This window comes from Scyliorhinus torazame, chromosome 12 (assembly GCF_047496885.1).
Source record: "Scyliorhinus torazame isolate Kashiwa2021f chromosome 12, sScyTor2.1, whole genome shotgun sequence".
NCBI classification, from domain to species: domain Eukaryota; kingdom Metazoa; phylum Chordata; class Chondrichthyes; order Carcharhiniformes; family Scyliorhinidae; genus Scyliorhinus; species Scyliorhinus torazame.
The window spans coordinates 16,773,555-16,798,799 of NC_092718.1; the positions used below are offsets into that span (position 1 = coordinate 16,773,555).

A 25,245-nucleotide genomic window follows, 5' to 3' on the forward strand; every position below is an offset into this window, starting at 1 on the left:
GAGACCCCCCGGGGGCCATTCTGCCTGGTCCACATTCTTGTGGACCAGCAATGATCAGCGCCCGGCTGCAGCCTCTCTGGGGAGGCCGGAGAATCGAGGGAGGCCCATGAATCCCAGGCAAGTAGGTCATACACAGGCTTATGACCTACATCCGCGAGTGCCATTTAGTCCCACCCCTTTTGGGCGGAGTTCCGACTCCAGTGTCTTGCGCGTCTTTGATGAATCCCGCTAGGCGCGGAGGCTGTCGGGGGGTCGGCTAGAAGCCTCTCCCGGGATCTTCCGGCCGCATTGTGCTCACGCTTGAGTGCAACGTGACAAGAGAATCGCGGCTGTACTTCCTTCAAACTGTTTTGGGGAATTAGTCCAAACATTAAGGGCGGGGAATTCATTATCCCACCAGCCCCGTTTTCCGGCACCGCGCGCCCCTGCCGGCAACGGGATTCTCCGTCCCACCAGCCCCGTTTTCCGGCACCGCGCGCCCCTGCCGGCAGCGGGATTCTCCGTCCCACCAGCCCCGGTTTCCGGCAGTGGGGTTCTCCGTTTCTGCAGCCAGCCAATGGGGGGTGGGGGTGGGGGGGTTCCCCATTGTTGTCACCCCCACGCCATTGGGAAACCCATGAGTGTGGTGCGCTGCCGGCAAAGTGGTGGATCCCGCCGACGGAGAATCCCGTAGTAAGATTTCAAAAGGCTGGAATCGCCGCCGTCATGTGTGCCCCGTGGACCACCTTAAATTGTATTAGGCTAAGCCTGGCACATGAAGAGGAGGAATTGACCCTGCTTAAGGCATCCACCCATAGACTTATCATTCACAATTTTGTACCTTCCCAATAAGCTTTGCAGCCAACGAAGTACTTTAGAGGTTTGGTCATTGTTGTTTTGTGGCTAACTTGTGCAACGTGAGTTCCCCACGGCCAGGTCACCTGTTTGAAGGAGGGATAAATGTTCAGCAGGACACTGGGTTGGACTTCATAGCTCTTCATTCAAATGGTGCCCTGGGCTTTTTGTAACCAGCTGAGGGGCAGACGGTGCCTTGGTTTAAAGTCTCACCTGACAGATGGCAGCTGTGACAGTGCAGCACTCCCTCTGTACCGCCTGCCTAGATTTTGTGCTTGAGTCTCTTGGGGGGGAGCGGGGGGGGGGGGGGGGGGGAGGGGGCGGGGAGAACCGAGCAGTCAAAACAGGTTGAGTGTCAACCAGCAAATCCTTCCAAACACACCTATGGTGGTAAGAGCAGGAGACACTCCTGGTCAGTCGCGCTGGATGTGGACTGGCACCCCTCAAACTATAAGCCCCCGGCAACATAGCCGTGACCTGTTCCAGGAATTACTGGCTACGGAAGTTTGCCTTAGCGCACCACTAGCTGTGGGAAGGGAATTGGAATTGTGTGTGTCCAGGTTTTGGAGACACTAACGCAGCAGAGTATGCAGAGGCAGAAATAACAGAAGGCCACCCAAGAGAAAGGGAGAATATGATAATGCAGAGACCTTAACCATCAGATCTTCTGATGGTAACACAATTGCTCATGGAGGAAGCAGATTCAGGCTCTGCTACAGTTTACAAGGACAGGGTTAGATGAAGCTGGCAGTTTAATACCAATATACGGTAATAGACTTTAAATAGACGTGGACATCTTGTTTGTTCAAAGTTGTGAAAGTGCGAGGTGATCTAAATTAGCCTTGCCAAATACTAAGTTAACTTCATTCTGTGTGAAGTGATGCCAATGTCAGATCCTTATAATAGTGTAATGTTAAAAACACGAGCCTGTAGCAATAGTCAGTGAGCTGCTAAGCACTGATTCCTGCTGGATTTAAATTTTGAAATAGTCGTGAGGGATTTTGAATTCTCATTCCCTGGAATTAATGTTTAAAAACTCTGGGTTACAGATCCAGTAACATAACCACTACCGGTTATCCTACTGCCCTCTTGTGCCTGACACTCTCTTTGATGATGTTGACAGGAGCGATGTAGTTCAATGAATTACTGAGTTTGGAAATGCAATTGAGGCAATTGAATTGTGGCAATTCCTCTGATGCCACAGGAACTAGACGAAGAAATTTCATCCCTCAAGCATGCCTCACCATTCAACAAGATCACGTTTGATCTAGAACCTAACTTCACACGTCAACTTTAGCCTTTGGTTAACATTGTTTGTATGGTTTATTAATCTAAAAGGGCTGGGAAATTGGAACCTTCAAGCACTTTAAAAATACTCATGTAACTGTGACAGTCATGGTGATGGACATGAGACTCAGCAAGGAATTCAGGAGAAAAACTCGTGAACCCTTTAAGAGAACGTTTTGAAATAATAAGAAACTGGGATGTTGTAAATACCAGGAGCAGGACATCTATCTTAAGGGTACTGAACTATCTCCAGGATATCTATCTTAACGGTACTCAACTATCTCCAGAGTATCTATCTTAAGGGTACTCAACTATCTCCAGATATCTATCTTCAGGGTACTGAACTACCTCCAGGGTATCTATCTTCCTGGTACTGAACTATCTCCAGATATCTATCTTCAGGATATTGAGCTAGCTCCAGGACATCTATCTTCAGGATACTGAACTTTTTCCAGGACATCTATCTTCAGGATACTGAACTATCTCCAGGATGTTTACCTTCCGGATACTGAACTATCTCCAGATATATATCTTCAGGGTACCAAACTACCTCCAGGATATCTATCTTCAGGCTGCTGAACTATCTCCGGGATATCTATCTTCAGGGTACTGAACTATCTCCAGGATATCGATCTTCATGGTACTGAACTATCTCCAGGATATCTATCTTCATGGTACTGAACTATCTCCAGGATATCTATCTTCATGGTACTGAACTATCTCCAGGATATCTATCTTCATGGTACTGAACTATCTCCAGGATATCTATCTTCACAGTACTGAGCTATCTCCAGGATATCTATCTTCAGGGCACTGAACTATCTCCAGGATATCGATCTTCAGAATAATGAACTATCTCCAGGGTGTCTTTCTTCATGGTACTGAACTATCTCCAGGATATCGATCTTCATGGTACTGAACTATCTCCAGGATATCGATCTTCATGGTACTGAACTATCTCCAGGATATCTATCTTCATGGTACTGAGCTATCTCCAGGATATCTATCTTCATGGTACTGAACTATCTCCAGGATATCTATCTCCATGGTACTGAACTATCTCCAGATAGCTATCTTGTGGAACTGAACTATCTCCAGGATATCTGTCTTCAGGGTACTGAACTATCTCCAGATATATAACTGACACATATAAAGCTAAATTTACTTCACCCAAGGAGCTCAGTCTCAAGTTCTGTCGATTAATAAATGCAGCTGGAGTGGCTGGATCGACACACAAATATATTAACAATGTACAGATCCATCAGTTCTGGACCATCTCCCACCTCTTCGCCAAGCTATTGCTCCTTTTAGTAAGGTCAGGGAGTGAAAGCTTTGACAACCTGTCCTGGAGTGAACAGAATGATGACCGCCAGGATGCAAGGTTAATAATGTCCACACTTCACACAAAGCGCCTTTATTCAATGGATTAAAAATTTTCAAAGCATACTTTTGATTGCAGTGACCGCACAATACAGCCTGTTTATAATGTTTTGAACATGAAGGAAGATGGTGAGACCAGTACATGCAGCGCTATGGAGAGTACTGTCGTTGAGGGCTGGAATGTTCTCTATGTGATCATTTGTGATGTGAACGTATCCATGGGACCTCATATTTACCAAGTCTCTGGGTTTATCTGGTCCTTTACATTGCGGATTGCTGAGTATCCCTGATCGTTTTCTCACTGTGCTTGACTCCATCTCCAGAAAAACTCCACCAGCTCACCATCAATTCTCAGGCTCTAGGAATCCATCCAGCTGCACAGATCACTGCCATGTGGGTTGTTAAACTGAGGGGTTTCTTAGGGAATGACAACAGTTGCCAATCCGGTTAATGTAGTGGCAGTAAATATTAACAATGCACCATAAGGAAGTCAAGAAGTAGAATGGGGGGAGGCCATGGATCAATTAGGCTGAAATCTAATAGATTATCATAGATTATCATAGAATTTACAGTGCAGAAGGAGGCCATTCGGCCCATCGAGTCTGCACCAGCTCTTGGAAAGAGCACCCTACCCAAGGTCAACACCTACACCCTATCCCCATAACCCAGTAACCCCACCCAACACTAAGGGCAATTTTGGACACTAAGGGCAATTTATCATGGCCAATCCACCTAACCTGCACGTCTTTGGACTGTGGGAGGAAACCGGAGCACCCGGAGGAAACCCACGTACACACGGGGAGGATGTGCAGACTCCGCACAGACAGTGACCCAAGCCGGAATCGAACCTGGGACCCTGGAGCTGTGAAGCAATTGTGCTCACCACCATGCTACCATGCTGCCCTATTTGGGCCAGTATCGAGTAGTTGGGCTCAGTGGTTTGTTTTTGGGCGGTAAATTATATGTAGCAGTCATGTCTTCAGCTGCCAAGTCCCTAATTTCTGGAATTCCCTCCTTAAGCTTCTCCACCTCCCCACCTCTCTGCCTCCTCATCTTTGTACCTCGCCATGTCTCTACTCTCCTCCCATCCACCTCCCCACCTCTCTGTGGTGATAGGCATAAAGCAATTGTGTATATATTATACCTCTAACCAGCAGGTGGCAGTGTAAGTCTACCATGCGACTGTGTGCCTCTAAGCAGTTGGGAGTAAGTCGTGCTGGTGGATAAATGTATTTTGCAGTAGCTCTATAATGGTTAGTTAGTACATAGAACATACAGTGCAGAAGGAGGCCATTCGGCCCATCGAATCTGCACCAACCCACTTAAGCCTTCACTTCCACCCTATCCCCGAAACCCAATAACCTGTCCTAACCTTTTTTTTGGTCACTAAGGGCAATTTATCATGTCCAATTCACCTAACCTGCACATCTTTGGACTGTGGGAGGAAACCGGAGCACCCGGAGGGAACCTACGCAGACAAGGGGAGAACGTGCAGACTCCACACGGACAGTGACCCAGCAGGGAATCGAACCTGGGACCCTGGCATTGTGAAGCCACTGTGCTAATCACTTGTGCTACCGTGCTGCCCACAAAATTTAGAGTACCCAATTCATTTTTTCCAATAAGGGGCAATTTAGCTTGGCCAATCCACCTACCCTGCACATCTTTGGGTTGTGGGCGCGAAACCCATGCAAACACGGGGAGAATGTGCAGACTCCACACGGACAGTGACCCAGAGCCGGGATCGAACCTGGGACCATGCTGCCATGAGGCAGCAATGCTAACCACTGTGCCACCGTGCTGTCCCAAAGTGTTAGTAGTTTGTTATTTATTTATTCCAGTTATCTTTACCACCCGGTTGTTTAAACTAGGTGTTCTGTAGTGCATCATTCATATCAGCCAGTCTATAGAACATGATACACTCTGCCTCTCTTCTTCTCTACCTCTTCACGCCTCCACCTCTCTACCTCCCCACCTATCCAACCTTCCACCTTTCCACCTCCCTCCCTTCAGTCAGCGCCTCAAAATGTTCCTCTTTGACCAAGTTTTTGGTCATCTGCCCTAATGTCGCTGAGGTGGCTCGGGAGTCAATTTTATTTTGATAATCTTCCTGTGCAGCACCTTAAGGACCTTTGCTATATTAAAGCTGCTCCATAAATGCAAGTTGCTGTTGTTCTTGTTGTTGTAAAAGGCCAATAATCTCTGTCTTGATAAAAGGTGAGGATAGGGGCTCTTCAGCGGATTCGAAGATATTGAATATTATTGGAAAGCCAAGATATGAGACGGTCACTTCATGGTTAACCGTGGTAGGAGGACAAGGCTTGCACAGATACCAACTGGTGAAAGGCAAATTTAGGAATAGAGTCAGGAAGTTCACCATGGTGAACATGTAACTGCTGGATTCTCATCCGTAATCCATCCACATGTGACTCCTGATCCGCAGCAATATGGTTGGCTCTTAACTGCCCCCTGAGGTGGCTCAGCGAGTCACCCAGTTGTCAAGAGTGAATTCACTACCATCTTTGCAAGGGCAATTAGGGGTGGGTAATAAACAGTGACGCCCACATGCTGGGAACGAGCGAAAGAACTCGCTTCGGCTTCACACTGAATTTGCTCAACACTGGGAATGGGATCTGGGCAGAGCAGCGGAGAGGAAGAGCCTGGGAGTTATTTAAGAGAGAGTTAGACACACTGCCAGGCAGACAAAGCACTTTCAAGGAGGACCAAATGAATTGCTTCATTTGTATTTATCTTGATGTTTGTGGTGACAACTGTCTGATCTTCAATCAGGGTGCAGCTGAATCAACGAGTGAATAATTTAGATGGCTTAACATCGGGACGCTGAGTTGTGGTATTAGGATTTCCCAGTGTAGTGTTCGGAGGAAGCTCGGTAATCTGCTGGTGGTAGAGTGATTTTCCGAATGAAGTCTTCATATTTCACAATGCCATTGGGAGGAATGTTTGCTTCCCGCAAGAGATCATCAACTGTAAGATTGATTCGCACAATTTAGTTTGACAATTATGTTTTGTCATTTCAATCTCTGTATGTATCATAGTTGCGAACGTACAATCTCACTCATTGCAAAACCTTTGTTGATTTTTTGAGACCAACTAATAATCCCCTCACTCCCCCCCACTCCTCTGCTGATTGCCCCTCTTTTCCCGAAGGCACTGTCTCTTGTGGAACATGAGAACACCATCTCAGCCTTAAATATACTGAACGATAGAACAACCACACAACCCTCTAGGAAAGCGAATTCCAAAGATTTTCAACCCTCTGAGTGAAGACATTTCTCTTCATCTCGGTCCTCAGTGACCAATTAGTCTGTGCCCCACGTTCTAGATTCCCCAGCCGGGGGAAGCAATATCTTCGTGGCTACCCTGTGAAGCTCTTCCTGAATGGCTTTGTTTCGATTAGATCACCTTTCACTCTTTGAAACTCCAGAGAATAGTCCCCCAATTTACTCCACCTCTCATCAGAGGACAAGCCTCTCCTCCCAGCATTCAACCTAGTGAACCTGAATGTAGCTTCAAGGTCACTGACCAGTCCTCTCTTTGCCCACCCAAGTGGCTGTTGTTTCGGGAGTGTGGTTGAAGGGGTAGGGACAGGGTAGCAGAAGACTGCTGTTTTCGGTGTAACCAGCAACTGGATAGGTGAAGTGAAGCGAATCGGTCAGCTTTTGGTAGCATTCGAACAATTGGACAGAATATCATGGGTCCAATTCCCAGCCTAGAGACCTGAGCACAGAATCCCAGCTGACATTAAATTGCAGCACTAAAGGAATGCTACACTGCTGGAGGTGCCATGCCTTGGTGGTGGTGGTGGTTGGGGGGGGGGGGGGCGGTGCGGTGGGCGGGGGCGGCGAGATGACATTAAATAAGGCCCAATCTCCCCTCTTGGGTGAATGTATAAGATCCCACATTTGGATGAAGAGCTGGGGAGTTTGTCCCAGTGTTCTGGTCAATACCTATCCCAAATGTTGACAAATGTGAGGTTATCCATTTTGGTAGGAATAACAGCAAAAGGGATTATTATTTAAATGATAAAATATTAAAACAATGCTGCTGTGCAGAGAGACCTGGGTGTGCTAGTGCATGAGTCGCAAAAGGTTGGTTTACAGGTGCAACAGGTGATTAAGAAGGCAAATGGAATTTTGTCCTTCATTGCTAGAGGGATGGAGTTTAAGACTAGGGAGGTTATGCTGCAATTGTATAAGGTGTTAGTGAGGCCATACCTGGAGTATTGTGTTCAGTTTTGGTCTCCTTACTTGAGAAAGGACGTACTGGCACTGGAGGGTGTGCAGAGGAGATTCACTAGGTCAATCCCAGAGCTGAAGGGGTTGGATTACGAGGAGAGGTTGAGTAGACTGGGACTGTACTCGTTGGAATTTAGAAGGATGAGGGGGGATCTTATAGAAACATATAAGATTATGAAGGGAATAGATAGGATAGATGCGGGCAGGTTGTTTCCACTGGCGGGTGAAAGCAGAACTAGGGGGCATAGCCTCAAAATAAGGGGAAGTAGATTTAGGACTGAGTTTAGGAGGAACGTCTTCACCCAAAGGGTTGTGAATCTATGGAATTCCTTGCCCAGTGAAGCAGTAGAGGCTCCTTCATTAAATGTTTTTAAGATAAAGATAGATAGTTTTTTGAAGAATAAAGGGATTAAGGGTTATGGTGTTCGGGCCGGAAAGTGGAGCTGAGTCCACAAAAGATCAGCCATGATCTCATTGAATGGTGGAGCAGGCTCGAGGGGCCTGATGGCCTACTCCTGCTCCTAGTTCTTATGTTCTTAACTGACATCGCTAAATTGTCATTCAATGGTTTGGTTGTGGGATCCTGCTGTGCACAATTTGGCTGCTCCATTTCCTACAATAACGAACACACTTCAATCAGTATCTCATTGGCTGTAAAATGTGTTTGAAAGATGCTATTTAAATGTAACTTCCTGGAAGAGTTGTTTTTTGTAAACAAAAGAGTTATTTGTTGTGGTGGTTCCTCACCTTCCTCGTTGGTAAGTTTCTCTCCAAGTTGCGTCAGTTTGGTCCTTAACTCAGTCGCTGTTATGAAGCCTCTTTTTCGTTTGTCCGTCATCAACATGGCTTCCAGAATCTCTGTCTGTGGATCCTCTTGCTGCCTTTGTTGGTGGATGATGGCAAGGAATTTTGAAAAATCCAATTCGCCGTTTCTTTCTGGTTACAAAAAGGCACCAGGTCAAAGGTCAGTAGCTTCCTTTCTCCCAAGCGCTAAGTGCATTCCAATCACTCAAGCGTGTGATTTCACTGCACTTACCTCTCTTTGATGTGGTCAGTGTTTACAAACATTGAGGTTTCACCACTTAGGCTACTGAACCATGAAAGGATATGAATGGATCAAAGCTGCTGATGGTTTTTTATGAGCCGTCTATCACACACCACTACTCCAAGCTATGAATGGCTTGCAGATAATGGATCAGTGGGAACCAGGCTGGTCACAGCTGTTCTCCTTCCAGGAATGGACACCTGGAGCTGCAAGGTAAGTATTACAGCTATATCTACATACAGTTGAGATCATAGGACAGTATCACTGCCCCTGTCTGGACTTCTCTAGCTTCCATACAGGAGTCCCTTTTCTGAGGGGTTGGGGTGTCTGTGTGTGTGTGTGTGGGGAGGGGGGTCAGTGGTGGGGGTCCCTTTAGTCAGGGGGCCCCTGTGTGGGGTCTTCCTAATACAGGTGTCCCTGGGGGGGGGGGGGGGGTGGTCTGCCGATTATAGGGATCCCTGTAGGGCCCCCTATTATAATGGTCCCGGGGGTCCCCTTATTACAAGGGCCCCTGGGGATGTTCCCCTAATACAGGGGTCCCTGTGGGGGCTCTCCCTATTATAGGGGTCCTTGGGGCCCCACAATTACTGGAGTCTCTGGAAGGGTCTCCCTATTAAGGAACATAGGAATTAGGAGCAGAAATAGGCAATTCGGCCCTTCGAGCCTACTCTGCCATTCAATCAGATCATGGCTGATCGCTTCCTAGTCTGAAATCCACCTCCCTACCTGCTCCCCATATCTCTTTAACCAATTTAAAAAAATAAGAAACATATCTATCTCCTTCTTGAAACCATTTAATGACTCAGTTTCCACCTCACTGTGGTGCAGCGAGTTCCACAGACTCACCACCCTCTGCGAGAAGTAGTTCCTCCTCATCTCAGTTTTAAATCTACCGCCTCTCAACCTATATCTGTGACCTCTCGTTCTACATTGCCCCACAAGGGGGAACATTTGGTTTACATTTATTTTATCAATTCCTTTTAGTAACTTATACACCTCGATCCGATCCCGTCTCATCCTACTAAACTTCAGCGAGAATAAGGCCAAACTGTTTAATCTCTCCTCATACGTCAACCCTTTCATCCCCGGAATCAATCTGGTGAATCTCCTCTGAACTGCCTCCAATGCCACCACATCCTTCCACAAATAAGGAGACCACAACTGGACACAATACTCCAGATGTGGTCTCACCAACACACCAACACCCTATGTCATCATCATAGTGGAGCATTTTACAAAATGCAGTGTATTATCCTGCTGTCGAGGTGAGTTGTGTTTCACGGAGCTGTGTTTTTAAATATCAACGTCCGAGTTCCATAAATCCCGGGGTCATTTAGAGCTTAATTGCAACAACACTTCTCTACTTTTATACTCCAGTCCTTTTGCAATAAACGCAACATTCCATTTGCCTTTCTTACGACATTCTGTACCTGCACACCCACTTTCTGCGATTCATGAACAAAGACACCCAGATCCCTCTGCACAGATGCATCTTGAATCTGCTTTCCATTTGGATAATAATGTTTCCTGTCTATGTTTTCAGCCGAAATGAACAACCTCATGCTTATCCACATTAAACTCCATCTGACACATTTTGGCCCAATCTCCTAGTCTATCGACATCCGTCTGTAAACTCTTTATCTCCGCTTCACTGCCTGCTTTCCTGCATTAGTATAATCTGCAGATGTTGCTATGTTACACTCTGTCCCTGCTTGCAGATCATTTATATAGATTGTAAACAGTTGAGATCCTAGAACTGACCCCTGCTGCACCGCGCTAGTTACAGTTTGCCAGCTAGGGGTCACTGTGGAGGGGGTCCTCCTATAACAGGGGTCCCTGGTGGGGGGCCCATATTGCAGAGGTCTCTGTGAGGCGTCCCCCTCTGACACGGGTCCCTGGGGGGGGGGGGGGGTCCCCACATTACAGGGGTCCCTGTGTGAGGTCCTTCTATTACAGGGGCCAGGCCGCATCACCCCCTTACTTGGGGGTGGGGGTCACCCAGGAAATCTGGGGTTGGGGGGATGCTGTGCAGTTGGGGGGTGACCGGCCACAGGATCTCGCTATCAGGCCGTCTGCTTACGATGCCAGCCCGCGGGCAGGATTCCCTCAGGAATCCCTTGTGTTCCGCGCCATGCATCAAGTTGCATGGCAAGGAATACAAAATTACTTATGGTTTACGCTCCCAGGGGGATCGTAGACAACCTGCAATTCATCTCCTGCAGGAGAACATGGGCCAGGCTTCTCTCAGCCCGACGCCAGGCCGGAGAATCCCTGCGACCAGGCCACGCTGCCCCGACGCTGGCACGCGATTCTCCGCAGAGCGAAGAATCGGCGCCATTGGTGCCGGCGTGTTTGGCGCGGCGCCGGTCGCCGGCTGCTCTACGCGGCCGGCCCGCCGATTCTTGGGCTGGGGTGGAAATGCTGAATCGCGCCGGCGCCGTTCTAACCTGCTATCAGCTGGCGGGACCTCAGCTTGGAAGGGTTGGTTGGCGGCCTGTGAGGGGGGGGGATGGGGGCGCCGACCCTGGGAGGGGGGGGCATCCAATGCGGACCGCCTGCAATCGGGACCCACCGATCGGCGGGCCGGCCTCTCTGGCTGGGGGCCTCCTTTCCTACGCGCCGTCCCCTATAGCCCTGCGCCATGTTGCGTCGGGGCCAGTGCGTTGAAGGAGGCCACTGCGCATGTGCCCGTTGGCGCCGGCGCCACTGTGCATGCGCGGATCCCGTGGCGCCCAGTTCATGCCGGGATCGGCAGCTGGAGCGGCGTGAACCGCTCCAGTGCCGAGCTGGCCTAGTCCTGGCAGCGGCCTGTTCACGCCGTCGTAAAACGCAATGGCATTTACGATGGAGTGGACACTCTGCCGCGGAATGAGAAAATCCCGCCCATAGTCTCCCGAATGAAGAATCCAGCCACAGGTCTTTACACATCAGCTCCTTCATCCACAATGCCCCGATTCCTGTTCCCAGGGCCCCACGCAAACTCCCCATTGGCCAGGGTTCCCACGCTCAAGTGCGATTGGTCCCGAGCAGGTGATGTGGTCCGTGGAACCCACCCACTACCACACCTGGTCTCCCTCATACCACCACAGCCATTGTCAAGGCCCGGGTCACTGGGACACTGCCAATCAGACCCTACGTAGTAAGCGCAGGCTGTTCCCACAGCATTCAGAACGCCGGTGTTGGGACCAAACGGGGGTCCCGTATCCGCAGTGCCATCAGCTAGAGTACGGGGGAGCTATTTTCTTAGTGGTGGCCTTCGAACTCAGCATCCAATTACAGGGCAGCACCTCAGCACCCCCTGAGAGAGGTGGGCACTGGTGAGGCAGGTAGGAGAAAGTGAAAATGAAGGTGCACTCGGAGGGGTAAAAATGAATGTTTTTTGTAAAACGGGCCAAGCAGTTCTGGTCTCCATATTACAAAGAAGGGGACACTGCTGAAGGTACATGAAGGAGAAAGGACTGAAAAGTTATGCTGATGGGGTTAGGTGAAGAGGGGTGGCAGGAGGCTTGGAGGGAGCACAGAGCAGTGGGGCCGAATGGACTGTTTCTGAACTGTAAAATTCTATGTAACCATTGCATTTACCTATTTTGTGATGCAGCAGGTGCCTTTCCACTTCTCCCGGTGTGGGCTTGGTGCCCAGGCATCGCATCACCGTGATCAGGTCTCCAGCGGAAATCTTGCCTTTGCGCGTCTTGTCATACAGCGAGAAGCACTCTTTGAATTCTGAAGAAAGCAGATTAGACAATGCCACATCACACTCTGTCGCATCAGTGTCAATAACTTGGGAATGCTTTCCTGTACTCAAGAATCACTGTCATCATCATAGCGGAGCATTTTACAAAATGTGGTGTATTATCCTGCTGTCGAGGTGAGTTGTGTTTCACGGAGCTGCCTTTTTAAATATCAACGTCAGAGTTCCATAAATCCCGGGGTCATTTAGAGCTTAATTGCTGCAGGTGGGCAAATATTTGCAGATTTACAATTGCAACTTAGGTGAAACCAACATGAAATTACTGACTTTCTTTTGCATTTAAACATTTTTTGGGGGGGGATAATTTGCATTGTGGCTGATGTAAAATGTGTATTCTGGGAAATTGAGCTCAGTGGGTTATAAAGATGCACTTTAACGCCAGGTTAAATCCTTACCTGTGTAGATATCCCCTCTGGTTTGTTCCCCTCCTCTCCTGAAGTGTTGTGTCCTGCTAAGCTATGATTCGGTGCACCCTTATAGATCCTGGACAATTCCCACAGCTCCCCCCTGATTGAAATCAGCCACTCTGTAAAGACCAGGATCGGATTGGGGAACCTCGCTGCATTCGTTTTGAATCCTCTTGTGTCTCTGAGTGATGAGAGGCCTTGTTCTGAATGTGAAAGATGCCGTTCTTCCATCAACCCTAACCTCCATCGATTTCCCAATTCAGACTTGCAGCTGCCAGGGTGGATCAAGTGTAATGTGTTAAATAATAAATGACCTCAGACGGTTATCAAAGACTGTGGAACAAAGCCCGGAACACCTGATCTGGGATTGAACGACAAAGCTGCCCTATGCTCAAACTGATTAAGTGTGTCTGGAATTAATAGTTTACATTACTCTGAGGGTGCGTCTCGAAGAAATATGATCAGTGTATTATGTTTGATCTTTTTATTGTGTGTGTTCGTCCCTTTTTTTCCCATCATCTTTTGTCCTGAAGCTTCTGGATATTGAGGGGATTTTCGTTCTAAAGAGCCTGTGGTACTTTTGCAAAGTTACCAATTTTCATGTGGATTAAGGCTTTTGTTGAGGTGGTGTTGATCGCAGAACATGTCTGCTACACAAGTCTTTGTAATCATTAGGGGGTCACCCTTATAGGACAGATGGAAAGATTTATTTTCTCTTTGAGGGTTTAGAACTTTCTGCCTCCGAAGGCAGTGTAATTTAAAAAAAAATTTTTTTTAGAGTACCCAATTAATTTTTTGAAATTAAGGGGCAATTTTTAGCGAGGCCAATCTACCTGGGACCTCAGCGCCCTGAGGCAGCAGTGCTAACCACGGCGCCACCGTGCTGCCCTCAATATTTAATAATCTTTATTGTCACAAGTAGGCTTACATTAAAACTGCAATGAAGTTACTGTGAAAATCCCCTAGTCGCCACACTCCGGCACCTGTTCGGGTGCACAGAGGGAGAATTCAGAATGTCCAATTCACCTAACAAGCATGTCTTTCGGGACTTGTGGGAGGAAATCGGAGCGCCCAGAGGAAACTCACGCATACATGGGGAGAACATGCAGACTATGCACAGACAGTGACCCAAGCCAGGAATCGAACCTGGGACCCTGGTGCTGTGAAGCAACAGTGCTAACCATTGTGCTACCATGCCGCATCAAGTGTACATGATGCTGATGTAATAGTGATGTCGGATCACACGGTTGAGTAGCGAGACTTTGAAGAGAGCAAAAGCTCTCACCTTGTGCGGAGGTCCCAAATGTACCTGCTGTATAAATGCTGACTGGGAGATTAGACAATCCCCAAACTCCGTTTAAATACCTACCACACAACCCCTGTTTGTCACGGAATGTAGGGGTTTAGCACAGGGCTAAAGAGCTGGCTTTTAAAGCAGACCAAGGCAGGCCAGCAGCACGTTCAATTCCCGTACCAGCCTCCCCGAACAGGCGCCGGAATATGGCGACTAGGGGCTTTTCACAGTAACTTCATTTGAAGCCTACTTGTGACAATAAGCGATTTTCATTTCATTTTCAATAACATCAATTTGCATTTCTATAACACCGTCAACACTGGAGATATTAAAATTGTTGACCAGCAATTGAGGAACAAATGAGGGAGAGAGCTGGAGAGCTGGAAAGGTTTAGGGAGGGAATTCCAAAGCTCAGGGAATTGTCAGCTGAAGGTACAGCCCCCCAATGGTGGAGTGATTAAAACCCAGAACTCCGAGTTAGAGTTGCAGACTCTACTGACAAGGACAGTCTGGAGGAGGATCTGAAGCTGACAGAGGCAGCAATGCTACTTTTAAATACCAAAGCTGTAATTGAAGGGTCTGGTATATACTGGGTTAAAGTGAGACTGAGTACAATACCACCCAGTCAGTGATGGAAGGCGGCAAATGATCGTAGATTTAGGCTTAGTGTGGTGTTGGCCAGAGACCAATGAGCCTTTTGTGAATCAGTTAAATTCTTTGTTTTTGGCTGTTAAATTTAGCCCTTTCAATTATTAAGTCCCGATGGATGCTGATAGAAGAGTTTTTAAAAAAATATTTCTAATTTTTAAAAATGTATATTTTTAACTTTTCTAATTAAGGAGCAATTTAGCGTGGCCAATCCACCTACCCTGCACATCTTTGGGTTGTAGGGGTGAGACCCACGCAGACACGGGGAGAATGTGCAAACTCCACACGGACAGTGACCCAGAGCCGGAATCGAACCCGGGTCCTCTGCGCCATGAGGCAGCAGTGCTAACCACTGCGCCACTGTGCCACGCTCTGATATAATAAAGCTTGCATGAATTCTTCATAAGGAGCTAAAGTCTCATCAAGGCCATGTCCTACTATCACATTATCAACGATAGTTCCTACAGCATAAAGTAGGGTACTGACCCAGTCTTTCTGGCCTGTTTTGTGTCAACGCAAAGCAGTTCTGTACTTTGTGAACCTTCTTCCCTAGTTGTGCCACTTCTGGTCTTGTTGATGGCCTTCTGGACTCTGAAATGGTTCTGGGAGTGGTAGGGCAGATTCCAAGCTACTGCTGAGCGCTGGAATTCCTGAATTTGATCCTGTTTCTCCGCTGCTGCCTGTCATTTCAGGCCTGTGCTTGGTCTCCAGGTGTGTGACACAGCTTTGCCTTTACTGCTTCCATGATATTCTGATGTTTTGGTGAGTCTTGGAATTTTTATTTTGTCCTTCCTTCAAGGTTCTCTTTCCTTGCCCGCCCTTTAGCTTCTTTCAGTGTTTGCTGTGTCTTGTACTCGCTGCCACCATGTTATGTGGTGTTGTAGGAGTTTACACAGGGTTTGGGGATTCTTGAGTCTCCAGAAGTCTTTTTAACCCGAACTATTTATTTACAGCAATCATTTGCACATTTTGGATCTCCACATGAGGTGAAGGCTTCTACTTTCTTCAGGATCTCTCTTATTATTCAGTCATGTAATCATTATTACATCAGCATCGTGTGTGCTTCTGATATTAACCCTTTACTGCACCGTGGCGAGGCAGGCTGAACTGTTTTTATGCTCTCTCTCCTGGTTTCTACTGAGATACCATCTTGCACACAACAGCTCCTGCTCAGCACATCAGCAGAGCAGCCATGAGATAAGTTGAGGGTCGTATCCTCCCAGGCCTGCGGAAGTGGATTTAGGGTCAGGGTCAAGAGCAAATTCAGAAAGTTAGCTGTCAACTCGGCTCATGGGCGCGCACACCCCATGCTTGTCGGAGGAGGGGGTCGAAGCAACAGTGGGAATGCATCTGACAGCCTCGTGCAAATGGTCGAGGCATTAATTGAAGGGGTAAGAAAGGAAAGTGTAGTTCAGTCAAACAATCGGCCATCATCTTGTGAATGGTCAAAGAAGCTTGAGGAGTCAAATCGTCGACTCCTCCTCTGAAAGCTTTAAATTCCTGGGGGTCACCATCACCAACAGTCTGTCCTGGTCCACTCACATTGATGCAACAGTCAAGAAAGCCCAGCAACGTCTCTACTTCCTACGGAAACTAAAGAAATTTGGCATGTCTGCATCGACTCTCACAAACCTCTACAGATGGGGCAGCACGGTAGCATTGTGGATAGCACAATTGCTTCACAGCTCCAGGGTCCCAGGTTCAATTCCGACTTGGGTCACTGTCTGTGCGGAGTCTGCACATCCTCCCTGTGTGTGCGTGGGTTTCCTCCGGGTGCTCCGGTTTCCTCCCACAGTCCAAAGATGTGCAGGTTAGGTGGATTGGCCATGATAAATTGCCCTTGGTGTCCAAAATTGCCCTTCGTGGTGGGTGGGGTTACTGGGTTATGGGAATAGGGTGGAGGTGTTGACCTTGGGTAGGGTGCTCTTTCCAAGAGCCGGTGCAGACTCGATGGGCCGAATGGCCTCTTTCTGCACTGTAAATTCTATGATGTGCGATAGAGAGCATCCTATCCAGCTGCATTACAGCCTGAGCATGGCAACTGCTCAGCCCAAGATCACAAGAAACTGCAGAGTGTGGTAAACTCAGCACAACGCATCACACAAGCTTGCCACCCCCACATTGATTCTGTCTACACCTCCAGCTGCCTCAGGAAGGCAGACAGCATTGTCAGAGACCCCTCCAACCCAGCCATTGCCTTCTTCCAGATCCTTCTATCAGAAGCCTGAAGACCCGCACATCCAGACCTCGGAACAGCTTCTTCCCCACAGCTACCAGACTCCTCAACGACTCCCCCTCGGACTGATCTGTTCCCTGTAATAACACTATTCGCGACGTCCTATGCTGCTCTTGCTCACGTATTTGCTTTGTTTGGCCCCTTGTTCCACACTGTAACCAATCACTATTTGTCGATGCATTTTGTCGATTATTCTTTTTGTCTACTGTGTACGTACTGTGTATGTTCCCTTGACCTCAGAAAAATACTTTTCACTGTATTTCGGTACATGTGGCAATCAATCAATCCCCTAACCCTACACTCTGATCAAATCCCCCAGCTGCACATATTGGAGCAATTGACATTGAAGAGGAAGTAGGGGAGAAATCAGGATTCGGGGCTGACGGGAGCAAGTTGAATCGGTTTTGTAAGGGGAAGGTTATAAAATGGTGGAGGAGTTCGAAGAGAGAGTGTGAGGCCCATGGTGACGGGAGGCTCTGTGGGGAAGGAGTAAAGAATGGAGGCCCGGTCACTACAGGAGAACAGTTTCCATAGCACGGACTCCAATAACCTTCAAGAAATAAGTAACCAAGCATATCTAAGGGTTATACTCACCATGGATTTCATTCTGTGTGAGATATTTCGCCTGAAATTGTAACAAGAGGAAATTACTGCATTGTAGTTTCCACCAATAATTATTTTGAAAGTACTGGGATGATCCTGTATTTTTTTACCATGTTTTTCTGTTGCTATCTTCCTGTTTTCTCCTTTTTTAACAATGTGTTTGTCTCTCTCGTTGCAATCCAGAACTGCTTGACTTACTCTCTATCCATCTGATTATAGTCTAAAGTCCACCAATCCACAATGAGTATTGCTCAAAGGATGCAATAAATACCCCGGTCACTATGGTAACAGGATCAGACGTCCCACAGGGTCAGATTCCAGCTCGCAGCTGTTAATCCATCTGACCCCCTCCCCCCCCCCCCCCCCCCACACCCATCCACACATACACAGACACAAAGACACGCACACAGTCCAACATAGACACACCCAAAGACACCCACCCACCCACACACCCCGACATACTCAGACACAAACACACTCACACAGACCAACACAGACACAGACCAACGCAGACAGACACACACACACACACCCACAAACAAATGCAGACACAAAAACACACAGACACAGAGCAACACAGACATGCACGCAGACAGACACACACACAGGGGCTGTTTAGCACAGGGCTAAATCGCTGGCTTTGAAAGCAGACCAAGGCAGGCCAGCAGCACGGTTCAATTCCTGTAACAGCCTCACCGAACAGGCGCCGGAATGTGGCGACTAGGGGCTTTTCACAATAACTTCATTTGAAGCCTACCTGTGACAATAAGCGATTTTCATTTCACACACACACTCCCACAAACAAATACAGACACAAAAACACACATACACAGACACACAAACACAAACAAATACAGACACAAAAACACACATACAGGCCAACACAGACATACACACACAGACACACACACATGGACACACACACCCACAGACACGCATACACACAGACCAACACAGACGCACACATACAGACACACACACACATTCAGACCAACACAGACACACACACAGAAACCAATACACAGACACACACCTTCACACACAGACACCCACACGCACGCAGACACTACAACCCTGGCATCTACCCGGCAATGTGGCAAATTGCTCAGTTGTGTCCTGTACACAAAAAACAGGACAAATTCAACTCAGCCAATTACCGCCCTATCAGTCTACTCTCCATCATCAGCAAAGTGATGGAAGGAGTCATCAACAGTGCTATCAAGCGGCACTTACTCAGCAATAACCTGCTCACGGGCACGCAATTTGGATTCCTCCAGGATCACTCGGCTCCTGACCTTGGTTCAAACATGGACATAGAGCTGAATGCCAGGGGTGAGGTGAGAGTGACTGCCTTTGACATCAAGACAGCATTTGACCAAGTGTGGCATCAAGGAGCCCGAGCGAAACTGGAGTCAATGGGAATCGGGGAAAACTCTCTGCTGGTTGGGGTCATACCTGACACTAAGGAAGATGGTTGTGGTGGTTGGAGGTCAATCATCTCAGCTCCAGGACATCACTGCAGGAGTTCATCAGGGTAGTGTCCTGGGCCCAACCATCTTCAGCTGCGTCATCATAAGGTCAGAAGTGGGGATGTTTGCGGATGACTGCACAATGTTCAGCACCATTCGCAACTCCTCAGAAAATGAATAAGTCCATGTCCAAATGCAGCAAGACATGCACAATATCCAGGCTTGGGCTGACAAGTGGAAAGTTACATTCACACCACACAAGTGCCAGGCAATTACCATCTCGTAGAAGAGGGATCTTATCACCACCACTTGACATTCAATGGCATTACCATCACTGAATCTTCCACAACCAGCATCCTGGGGGTTACCATTGATCAGAAACTGAACTGGACTAGCCGCATTAATACTGTGGCTACCAGGGCAGGTCAAAGGCTATGAATCCTAAGGTGAGTAACTCACCTCCTGACTCTCCAAAGCCTGTCCACCATCTACAAGGCACAAGTCAGGAGTGTGATGGAATACTCTCCACTTGCCTGGATGAGTGCAGCTCCAACAACACTCAAGATGCTCAACACCATCCAGGACAAAGCAGCCCCGCTTGATTGCTCCCCTTTACACAACATTGAAACCCTCCACCACCAGTGAACAGTGGCAGCCGTATGCACCATCTACAAGATGCACTGCAGTAACTCACCAAGGTTCCTTAGACAACACCTTCCAAACCCACGACCACTACCATCTGGAAGGACAATAGCAGCAGATACCTGGGAACCCCACCACCTGGAGGTTCCCCTCCAAGTCACTCACCACCCTGACTTGGAAATATATCGCCGTTTCTTCACTGTCGCTGGGGCAAAGTCCTGGAACTCCCTAACAGCACAGTGGGTGTACCTACACCTCAAGGATTGCAGCAGTTCAAGAAGGCAGCTCACCAACACCTTCTGAAGGGCAACTAGGGATGGGCAATAAATGCTGGGCCTAACCAGCGACACCCACATCCCGTAAATGAATAAAAAACACAAACACACACCTAGACACAGACACCCATACAGACACACACCCACATACAGACACTGCCCCCCCCCAACACGTACACACACACACCGACACCCACATGCATAAACACAAACACACCCATACAGAGACATGGACACACATATCCGCATACACACACTCTGAAACACACACTCATTCATCCACAAACGCACACATGTGGACGTACACGCACACACCGACCTACAGCTGGACTGCGGCCGAGGTCAGAGCCCATCATCGTGTCTCTGCCTTTTGTTCGCTTATGCTTCATCTTTATCTCCAGTTTCTCTCCTCTCCTGAACTCCGACCCTCGCTGCTCCAAGTCCACATGTGCCCCATCCAAACAGCTATTCCTCAAACTGTGACCCCAGACCCTGAATCCAGGAGTTTCTGCTGGCACTGCCCCTGGCCTGAATGGAGTTTTGAGTAATAACAGCTGGAGATACCCATTCGTCCCTGACAACCATGTTGCTATGGGGGTCATTCAATTTGTAAAGGGTGAGAGAACGGATAATTTTTATCATAGGATGATTGATTGCACAGGCTTCAAAATAAAAACTTAAATTAAAAAAAGATTTCTAACTTCTTTGACTAACAAAGGGAAAAGAAAGAAAGATCTGCATTTGCATATCACCTTTCACAACCTCAGGAAATCCCAATGTGCTTTACCGCCAGTGATGTACTTTGGAAGTTGTAGTCACTATTGTGATGTAGGAAATGCGACAACCAATTTGTGCACAGCCAGATCCAGTAAGCAGCAAGGTATTGATGACCAGATCATTCCTTGTAGCCATGTCGATTGAGGTTAAGTATTCTTCAGGACACCAGCAGAGCTCTCCTACTCTTCTTTGAATATTGACCTGATCTTTCATGCCCACCTCATAGGGCAGTTGGGGCCTTGCTTTGATGTCTTATCCAAAATCCAGCACCTCCCACAGTGCAGTGCTCTCTCAACACTACACAGGGACTGTCAGCCGGATTATCTGATGAAGTCTTTGGAATTGAACACAAGACCTTCTGACCTGCTCGAGTTTCCTGGCCCAGCAGTGCTGAGGTCTGATGTGCGTCACCAATCCCCACCCCCTCCCAATTTCCCAGCAAAGTCTGGGGAGTGAGCCATAAAAAGCGACCTGGTCACAAGGAAATTGGGTGGGGGCACGGGGGGGGGGGGGGGGGGGGGGGGGGGGGGCGGCGGTGGGTGTCATGATATCCACATTAGCATATCATGGTGCAATCACACACTCACTGATGGACAGGTAGTTGGACCAACCAACACACGCACAACATCGCAGCCAATCACCAGTGAGAGCACACGCACTATAAAACAGGGAACACCACAGTTCCCGCTCATTCTACCAGGAGATAGCTCAGAGCACAGAGCTCACAGCGTGCCACTCAGACATACACTATGTGCTGAGTGCCTCTCTAAGATAGTGCTAGGGCTGGGTCCACAGGTTAGCTGGTGAAGCATGAACCTCAGCCAGCAGTTAGTAGTTGTTATTGTTTAAGACAATAAAACAGAGTTGTACCATCTACAGCCGTGTTGGATCATTTGTGCATCGGAACACCCAACACGACAGTGGGGAGGACTTTTTTTTGTGGAAACACAACATCACTGGGAATTCTGTGGATTATTCAACTATGGAGTGAGCATCACAACCCAACCCTGCCACTCGGGTGTCGAGCAGCTGTCTGCAGCCCCTTTGTAGTATTCTTGAGTGTGAATGAATGGTCAAAATTATCCTTGCCCAGTGATGGGGGAGTGGTAGGGGTGAATGGGGGCAGGGGTGACTTCTGTTATCCCAGGTGTTGGTGGCATGGAATCCATTTACACCCAGTTCCAGGGCATTCAAATAAATCACCGGGCCGTTCCTTAACATATTGTGATTTTCAATCCCGATTGTTGGATTCTCCCTGGTATGTTGAGAACTGCACACACGGCCACCATCTGCAAACAGCTTCAAGAATTCCTGTTCAGACTGGACAGTCTTCAGGGGACATCAGAATTCACCTGCGCTACTTCCCACATGGGCGCATCTCAACCTTATAGCGTCAGGAGATGTGCGAGAGACGTTTTTTACACAGAGGGTAGTGGGTGCCTGGAACTCGCTGCCGGAGGAGGTGGTGGAAGCAGGTACAATAGCGGTGTTTAAGGGGCATCTTGACAAATATATGGAATTCTCCCTCAGTGTACCCGAACAGGTGCTGGAGTGTGGCGACTAGGGGCTTTTCAGAGTAAATTCATTGCAGTGTTAATGTAAGTCTACTTGTGACAATAATAAAGACTATTAGTAGTAGTAGAGAGATACAGACCCCAGAAGTGCAGAAGGTTTTAGGTCAGGTGGGCAGCATAAGGGGCGGCATGGTGGCACAGTGGTGAGCACAGGGACTACGGCGCTGAGGACCCGGGTTCGAATCCCAGCCCTGGGTCACTGTCGATGTGGAGTTTGCACATTCTTCCTGTGTCTGCGTGGGTCTCACCCCACAAATAAAGATGTGCAGGTTAGGTGGATTGGCCACGCTAAATTGCCCCTTAATTGGAAAAAAAAATAATTGGGTACTCTATATTTATAAGAAAAAAGATGGGCAGCATAGACGGTGCAGGGTTGGAGGGTCGAAGGGCCTGTTCCTGTGCTGTACCTTTGTTCTTTGTCAGGCCCACTACACCCAGCAGTACCCTAGGTTACTGCTCCAACCCACCCTCCGTAAACCTCTGTTCACTTAAACTTCTGCAATATACATCTTAGCACGGAGACCTGATTGGTCATCACCTCTGTCCTCGCAGATCTATTTTAAATTTCTCCTCCTCATGTCCAAATCTGTGATGTATTGTAACCAACGACATTCTGTAGAGTATGTCATGTGATACGTGGAGACATTAACAAAGGCTCTGGGGAGATTTCCCATCTTTCATCTAAGACTGTGAGGAAGCAACCCCTGTAATAAAGTCCGCCAACTGGTTAAATAACCTGTGGCAACCTGGTTATTCTTTAAACACAACCCCCTTAAAACATAATAGTAAAAGATAAAATTGGCGATGAGGATGTTTTTCCACTGGACGAGTTAGAAGGAGCAACTCAGACTTGGGCCTTGATTCAAGGATGGATTTTCAGGAGACCATTTCACCATCGATTGAAGTGCGGTAAATCTGTCCGTTGGAAACTGAAAAGCACTCTAGACCATTCCTTAATTATTTTGTACTCGTTCGCGATCTGGGAGCATCGGAAAGTCGGAGGGGGGAAAGAAAAGGGTCTGGATTCTCCGTTCCTGCGTCTAAGTGCTGACGCCAATGGAGGATCCGTGGAGTTCCACATCGGAAAAATCGGGGCCAAATCCACACCGATTGCGCTACCGGTGGGTGAGGGACTAGCACCAGCGCCCCGAAGGACACGCGCATGGCTGACAAGCTGCAGCCGGGCATACACTATACACTCCCCACACATGCACCGATAGCGCCCGAAAGGATGGCAACGGTTGAGCTGGACCGCCTACCTGTCCACCCCAACCTCACAGCCCACCACCTGGCCACCCCACACTACTCCCCCCCCCCCCCCTCTGGCCCTGGCACAAGCCCCCCGGCAAGCGGCACGACTGTCGGTGAAGTATGGCGGTGCTGGGCACTGACCGTGCGCCCTCTCTCTCTCCGCAGCCGCCACGCCAGGTTCACGACTGTTGAGACCACACGTGGCCCGCGCCGTCAGGAACTCGGCCCATCAGAGGCGGAGCATCGGGCGGTGGGTCCGATAATGAGATGCAAACACAGTTGCAACTACGCGTGTGGCGGGTCGCAATGACGCTGTTCTGGAGGGGCGGAGCATCGTGTTTCGGGGTCAAACCACTGCCTGCCGCGATTTCGGCATCAGGAGCTATTCTCCGTCCGATTACCATTCCCGATTTCGGCGTCGAGCAACGGAGAATCCCACTCGAGGTTTTTTCAATTGGTAATACTAATCGATTAAGACAATCGGTGAGCTCAAAACCTCTTGGAAAATGAGCAAAGGAAAGAAATAAAGGGGTAGGCTGATACTAGATTAGTTACTTATTGCAGGTGGGGAGCGTTTTCCAGCTGCGCGCCTTCGCACGTGACGGGTTGCAGCGTCGGATCCTCGAACTCGGAGAGAGACAGACCTGCTTTTGGGAAAAGCATCTGCTCAAAAAGGAAGAATACAGCAATAGGGACCAAGATTATGCAGAATTACAGCTGAAATCTTCTCATTTTAATCTATATTGGTGTTTACAAAAAAATTCTTAAAGCCGCAGTCCAACTAAGCAAATGAAATTTTAAAGAAAGAACAAATAAAAATACAAAATAAATTGGAAGAGAAAGACGTTGGATGGGGGGAATGGTTAAAGAAAATACGACAACTTAAGAGTTGTTATTTTTGGTGGCTGGGACCAGACTGACAGATGGAAGAAAGAGTAGGTCAATGTCAGTCTTGTGCTAGGATACAAAATTAAATCATCCTAGAATCATAGAATTTACAGTGCAGACGGAGGCCATTCGGCCCATCAAGTCTGCACCGGCCCTTGGAAAGAGCATCCTACTTAAGCCCACACCTCCACCCTATCCCCGTAACCCAGTAACCCCACCTAACCTTTATTGGACAATTTAGCATGGCCAATCCACCTAACCTGTACATCTTTGGACTATGGGAGGAAACCGGAGCATCCGGGGGAAACCCACGTAGACACGGGGAGAACGTGCAGACTCCACACAGACAGTGATCCAAGCCGGGAATCGAACCTGGGACCCTGGAGCTGTGAGGCAACTGTGCTAACCACTGTGCTGCCATGCCAAATACTCCATGCTAAATACTCCAACTCTACAACAACTTCACTCTTGGGATTGGCCAAAGCGACCATGGCCAAGGGTGCATGTCGATTTTGCGGGACCACTTGAAGGAAATGTGTTTCTTGTCCTGGCGGCCGCACATTCCAAATGGCTCGGAATCATGGCATTGAAGTCAGCGACTACGGAGAAGACAATCGAATGACTGGCA

General features: G+C 48.3%; 1 protein-coding gene across 1 annotated transcript; it reads right to left on the minus strand.

Annotated features, from left to right (window-relative positions):
- Positions 1–3,519: 3,519 nt before the first annotated feature.
- LOC140387402 (calmodulin-like protein 4) lies at positions 3,520–17,967 on the minus strand. The gene is made up of 5 exons (XM_072470473.1): positions 17,852–17,967; positions 17,733–17,763; positions 12,385–12,525; positions 8,505–8,693; positions 3,520–6,486 (listed from the first exon to the last, which is right to left on the minus strand). The coding sequence occupies exons 1-5, from the start codon at positions 17,852–17,854 to the stop codon at positions 6,356–6,358; spliced, it is 495 nt and encodes a 164-aa protein (XP_072326574.1). The 5' UTR covers positions 17,855–17,967; the 3' UTR covers positions 3,520–6,355.
- Positions 17,968–25,245: the final 7,278 nt, after the last annotated feature.